This window comes from Centropristis striata, chromosome 6 (genome assembly GCF_030273125.1).
Source record: "Centropristis striata isolate RG_2023a ecotype Rhode Island chromosome 6, C.striata_1.0, whole genome shotgun sequence".
Classification (NCBI taxonomy): Eukaryota; Metazoa; Chordata; class Actinopteri; order Perciformes; family Serranidae; genus Centropristis; species Centropristis striata.
The window spans coordinates 5,813,079-5,820,055 of record NC_081522.1 but is presented as its reverse complement, the minus strand read 5'-3'; the positions used below and the strand labels follow the sequence as shown (position 1 = coordinate 5,820,055).

General features: G+C 36.2%; 1 protein-coding gene across 1 annotated transcript in view; it reads left to right on the top strand.

Annotated features, from left to right (window-relative positions):
* Nucleotides 1–4,876: 4,876 nt before the first annotated feature.
* si:ch211-272n13.3 (ankyrin repeat domain-containing protein 26) overlaps nucleotides 4,877–6,977 on the top strand; it is a 35,527-nt gene continuing 33,426 nt past the window's right edge. Inside the window, exons 1-2 of the mRNA XM_059334758.1 lie at nucleotides 4,877–5,526; nucleotides 5,840–6,128. Coding sequence (XP_059190741.1) covers nucleotides 5,929–6,128 — 200 coding nt within the window. The 5' untranslated portion in view covers nucleotides 4,877–5,526; nucleotides 5,840–5,928. The remainder of the gene's footprint in view (nucleotides 5,527–5,839; nucleotides 6,129–6,977) is intronic.

The following is a 6,977-nucleotide window of genomic DNA, read 5'->3' as shown; positions in this document are numbered from 1 at the left end:
CAGCTTCCAGCAACTGACGACATCACCAGCGTAGGTTGTTGACTCCAGACATTTCCTCTGGGTGGTTTATCACAATGGACCCACAGTGCACAATTCAAGAATCCTTCAACACATAATATGGTCCTACACTTTGTAGTAGAAATGTTAGGAGGAAAGGAAATACATTGTATTTCTACTACATTTATTTTGACATTGTATCAATACTGTAATTATTACCATGTGTCTTTATGACACAGTATTTGAGTGTTAAACAGTATTTTGACGGGTAAAAGAAAACCTTATAAGGTCCACTTACTAGCTTTTTTCACACATATTTAGAGTTTTAGTATTCATTTTATTTTATTATTATTTTTCTCTGAGTGACAAATGAGTGATTTATTTTTTCAGCATTTTTGCTAATGGGATATTTCTTATCATCACAAATTGTGTGTGGAAAAATTGTCTCAAAACTCTCTAAATCTCAGAACCTCCTGGAAGTGTAACCCACAAAATAATCTCCGCCTTTGAGACAATGTTATATCACTTTACAACACCAATGAATACTTGTAATTTCTAATAATGCTTTTATAACATATTCAGCTGTAGCACAAAGCAGTTTTGAGCAGCTGCGCTCCAGTCAAAGTGAAAGAACTGTGTGCCAATTTAATTATCTGTATCACATTGGTCTGTACCATTTTGTTCCATTATAATTCTAATTAGAGTATGACACCTGAACAAGGCCAGTCAGGAGTGGATTTTATGTAACATTCTGCTTACGCTCTTGACTGCAATTCACAACCTTTATTTAAACAACCTTTAAAGGTGGACATGTCCAACAGTAACGCTATCTTGCTATATTCATCCTGTTAGGGCTGTAATTGTGTTCATTCACTATTTAACTCACTGTTTAAATACATCATTAAATACATAATTTGGCACCCACAGTACATGGGTGGTTGACGTGAACTCAAATTCAAAGTGAAAAAAATAATAATTCAAAAATATATGTCAAATGATATATAATTATATTCCCTTATATGTGAATAATTCAAAACTGAATGTGTCCATTTCTAATTCTTTACATATTATTCACTTTTTGGTGTGGTAGTCCTAAAATGTGTCCACCGGTGCAACACAATAAAGAATGTCATTATTTAATTCAGAGAACGTTGGACAGATAAGATTGATAAGCCAAAGGCATATTAGTTTGTCCCAATTATATTTCCACATCAAACATACCCCCAAAAAATTCAGAATTATGTTATTTATATACTGTAAGATGTACACATAGAGACTTCACCCAAATGCCTGGGTTACGTTCATTATAATTGGTATAAAACCCAAGGAATCTTCATTTCATCCTTATAGCTGCATAGTGATGATAACATTATTGTACTATCCCACACTTTTTACATACATTTTTCATTAAAATACCTTTTCCACTCACAATTCAATTTGTTGCACCACAGGACATTCCGTTGCACCATTGGACAACAGAGTACTAGTATGCCCATGTCGTGTACAAAGTCAAATTAATTATCAAACATTGTCAAATTTACTTTCTGCGTCTCTCTCTCAGGAAGTTCTCTTTCCTCTCAGGATCTTCATTCAGCCTCTCCCTAAACTTCCTAGACCTTTCTTTGGTGGTCATTTCAGCCTCTCACTTTCAACATGGAAATCAAACTAGCTTTAACAAAACAGGGAAGGAAGGTTTGAGTTGTGTTGTCCTCAAATTCTGAGGTTAAGAGAAAATGCAAAAACGCTACTTAAATTAGTCATTAAAAGTTGCTCTCGTTAAGGTTGAGGAAGTTTGCACCCATCCATGATCTGATGTCAGCCAGACAATCAAGCAATGGCTGGAGTGCAGCCTGCCCATCAACATTAAGAGGCAGATATAGCTGGACATCTTCTGCAAAGCAGTGGAAGGAGATGTTATGTTTGACTAGGATGTCCCCTAGGGGTAAAATATATAATAGGAAGAGGATGGGACCTAGTATAGAGCCCTGAGGGACCCCACAGGTGAGGGGGGCAACAGAGGAGAAGAAATCCCCAAGCAGGACAGAGAAGCTCCCGTCAGCCAGGTAGGACGGGCCATCCAAATGCGGCCGTCCATTAACCTCCATTCATTTTTTAGACTCGGATTATATCTCTTTTGCATATTTAAACTAATTTTTCAATAAAACTTGTAATGCAAAAAATGTTTGTTTACATGTTTGCTTTCACTATGTTAATTTTCATTATGATAGGAGTAAAGGAAAAAAATAAGTGAAACTGACTTCATGTTGTACTATAGGACAGTGCGTTTCACCAGTGGACATTTTCGAAATCAATGCTAGTTTGCGGACTAGCTATATGAGAGACATTCTTCATCCTGAGTAACAGTGTTAAGGTTTACATTATTTTCAATTATCAATCAATGTAAATTGATAAAAATATTCAGGTCAATACTTAAACTGCGTTGTACCAAAGGACTACCTTAAGACGACCAGTTCCAACACTGCACGGAAATAGTAATATTATGAAAATATTTGAGACAGAACTGATCTTGTGTGCAGTCCACCTGCTCCAGAGATGTCTTCTGTCCTTCCTGATTCTGGAAGGACCCCTCTCAGTAATGGGGTGGTCACATTAATGCCTGTTTTATATCTACATAATGCCGTTGCTCCAGGAGGACACCAGTTTTGCGGACAAAATTTAATGTGTCATAATAACTCTACATAGGAACCTTAACACTTATATCCTCTAGATTCATTAAGTAAACACTCGTATGACATGCATTCAAGTATTTTAATGTATTTAGATTAATTTTTCATTAAATTACAGTTGTTTTAAGATAAGTAATGCTACCTAGTACAGTTGCACCGGTGGACAAATGTCATGTTCAAAACAGAATATTTGCATAGTTGAAGAACGATACTCATTGTTTGCAGATGGATTAGATGTAGAAGAATGAACTGCATATTAAAACATTAATTTTAATGAAATATTATCAAATTTGAGTAATATTTGTCACTGGGAACACAAAAATTGAGCGTCACGTCAACCACCCACATGCTTATTTTAATAACGAGTATTTGTCTGTATAATGCCACACATTTAATTTTGTTGATACCATAACAGCAAATAATTACAAAAATAAAAATCTTATTTTCACTTGGAAATAAAAACAGCTCTTAGAGGATTGTTTTGATTTATCATAAGGGGCTTTTTGGCAAGACAGTAGCCTAAGTTAAAATGATTGATTTGGTTTTGTGGAAACAGTGATACCCCTGTGGCCTCATGTTTGAAGAAAAAATGTGAAAATCACAGTTTAAAAAGTAGATAATTCGCTGACAGAGACATAAGACTGGATCTCTTTCCTGGATGTCAAATACGAACATTATGTTCAAGTATCTACTGAAGCTTTGTTTAAGCAGTTGTGAAAAGCAATAATGCAATTCACTTTGATGACTTAAATAAATCATAACTAAATAATAATAAGCAATGTTGCACATCACTTTAAACAGAGGGGAGGAGTTTTTGTCAATCCAACTAAAGATGTCTCTGCAAACCTTTAACTTGAAGCTTATGTCACCTGTTTGCATTAAAAAATATATATAAATAATATTTGTATCTTTGTACAAAAACCATGTTCGTAGTTTTCAGTTCCCCTGTTGGAAGGCACAATAAGTATGACTTGGCTTTTGCAGGCAAACTTTTATTGGCAGTAAAGCCTGAATTTCATGGCACGTGAAAAATGTTAGATGCCTCAGTGCTTGCAAATGTAAGACTACAAACCACTCTTTTCCACATAGTGGTTAAGCACAATCTAGTTTAAAATATACCAACATCATGTTGGATTGCAGTTTATAAGTATTTCTTCCTCTGCATATTTAGAGATATAATTTACTTACTGTTGCTTAAATGTGGTACTTTCAGTATGCACAATATAAACGGCAATACAACTAAAATTGGTGTTGCATCTGCATGTGATGCCATGAAAACATAGAAAAAGGATTTCTAAATAGTAATTGCCATGCCGTCATACTCCACCCAGCAACACTCAAATCAATTAGGAAAACCAACTAACTGGAAGGCTTACAGAGAAAAATAAATACATGAAAAAAAACAAAAAACAAACAAATCAAACCTCTGCCACAATCCAGGGTTGCACGACAAGTGTTTGAGCCCCAGCCTGTTTACTGTCTGATTATTGAATAAGAATAAGAATAAGAATAAGAATAAGAATAACTCAAATGTATATAGCACCTTTCAAGAATCCCAATGACACATGAGACACAAGGGACTAAATAAATAAAAGCAAGGAATGAAAAAAATAAAACTTGCATTGCCTGGATTCCTATTTTTAACATCAAATTTAGTATACCACCTAAATTAAAATATTCTACATATGTAATGTTACTGTGTTTTCTTTTCTGAGTCACAATGTTGATTAATATTCTAAATTGAAGTGTTACTTTGACGAGGAGAAAACGCTGGACCATAGACTGGACCTAGGGTTTTTTTTTTTAGCAGGTAATGCTGCATTTAATAAGACAAATATCACCATCAAGTGGTCATTTTTTACTATTACACAAGACTTCTCCAAACCATCCCTCCGTGTAAACCAACCTTACACACACTGAAGCCGTCTATTGGTCAGAAAGGGCACCCCTTGCTTCGATCTCATTTCTGATTGGCTCGGTGAAAACCTAACAGCCAGCAAGGTTGTTTTGGGCCTCGATAGTTTAGCTTTAGCTCTCTGAAAGTGGACTGACTCCCGATAAGCAACAGGTTGGTCTTTGAGTTATTAATTCTATAAGTTAGTAAGCGTGAATTAGATTAGTATATCCTTGCATACATCCTGTGTGTTCATCTTAAAGTTGTCGTTCTTGGTAAGCCGACAACGACTACCTCAGCTTTGATTTTTTAGCATTTGCTAATTAGCATCGCGTTAAGTTTGTTTCACTTAGGTTAGCATTGGCTAATGACTCCTGCTCGCTCGTTGGAAGAACAGCACAAGTATCCTTGAAACCGAGCCGAGTCTTGCTAAAGTTGGCTGTATTTACCTGTGGCGACAAGGACAGTCCCCCGCTGTGCTCCTGTCTGCCTCAAATCCGCTTTTAAATGTGGCGGTTTGCATCATTTGTGAAGTGACGACGTGGGAGGCGCAGCACGGAGCCAACTGAAGCTAACGTTAGGTTGCTAGGCAACAAATAATCCAAAATATACGCATAGTTTTTTTAAACTAGCCAAAATGTAAGCATTTTCTTTTGTAGCAGATGTAGCAGCGTTTATTCTATAATAGGACCAAAAAACTGACTTCTTTTAATTATCAACATCAGATTGGATAAACTGAAAATAACGTCACGTTAGCTTACAATTTGGTAACGGTCAGTTACCATGGTGACAAGCCACAAGATATAACGCTCACTAACGGCCATATAAACAGCACTGAGCAACCTTAGCCCACTCGGACATGTTCGGTTCTAATCGCATTAAAATCCTACTAATGGGACGCTGACATGCTTTGGTGCTAAACCACGTAGAAGACGTCCTGGTTGTAAGGTATGGCCAAGAAAATGAGGGTGCATGCAGCTGCTTTTGCCGAATCGTTGCTGTTAGCATGACAGCTGTGTTTTGACTGCTACTTAACGTATTAAGTAATAAGATACTACGCTAGCTTAACGTTATGCTTATTACCACTCTGCATATGCGATCGATCACGTTCACATGCACTGAAGCTAGGTTATGCCACTTTATATCAGTGTCTGGGAAAAATCATTTTTAATTCTCAGTTATGTCTTGCATTAAGAAACACCGCAGTGTTGTAAGCACGCTTTTATAGGCTTCTAATCCGCTTTGTACGTCTTATTTTCAGGGATGGAAGAGCCGCCTGTGGTGATCCTCCAACACCTGATGAGTGGCAGGTAGTGAGGGTGCAAAAGAAATGTTGTGCAGTCCTGTACAATGAAGAAGATATTCAATTTTACTAAGAAGAGGAAAACCCCATCCGGTACTCCTGACAACGGGAGTGTGCTTTCTGCTGGCTATGAACTGAAAGAAAAGGACCTCGGGAAGGTTCACAAGGCTGCCTCAGTTGGTGATTTGGCAAAGTTGAAGCAGCTTGCTAAAAAGAATGATATCAATCAGCTTGACAAGGAGAACAGGTAAGTGGGATAAAAGCACTTGTCACGTCTTTGAAAGTATTTGTCATTGCTGTCTACAGTATAGCTTTATACTACAGTCAATCTGAATAGCTTAATAAAATGTCATGATTACTTTATCTGTGTTTATATATACTTAAACACATTACTTTCCAGCCATTTCATCTTACTCTCTCATCAGTGTTTATTTATTAGAGTATTTTCCTCAATAAACCCTTGACTAATAGTTATAGGATTTCTTTCTTAACACATTAGTTGATTTGAAAAAAAATCTGCCCGACCATACCCTCACAAATTTAAATCAGCCATGCAGATTGTTGTGCTTTTGGAAATAACAAAGCACTTTTCAAAAATAGAATGGCAATACTAGGAATATAAAAATAATGTAGCAGCTCCAGGGTATAATATTGACTAATATATTATGTGATACTTTTTGCATAGTAGAACTGGGTTGTGGAAAAACATGGTCTTGTATTTTTTACTGCAAACTGACAGCTGTTTAAGCACTAATTATAATGCACATGACACGCCATTGCTTCTTTTCTACTTAAGTTTCAAGTTGGGATCTAGTTACCATTCACAATTTGTGTGTCAGAAGTAACTGAGTGGCGTTTGTATAGTACTTAGAGGCAGTTTACAGAATGGCTTGGGATATATCATTGATTTATAGTGCAATCCTGATTCCAATAAAGCTGGGACACAGTGTAAAACATAGATAAAGCAAATTGCATTCTGTTTTTATTATATTTTTCAAAGTGTCCTAAGTTATTTGGTTTTGGTGTTCTATATTTGGCTGTTCAAAAAAGTAATGAAACTTTTAAAACAATTAATTGGGTAGAAGAACTAGCACAG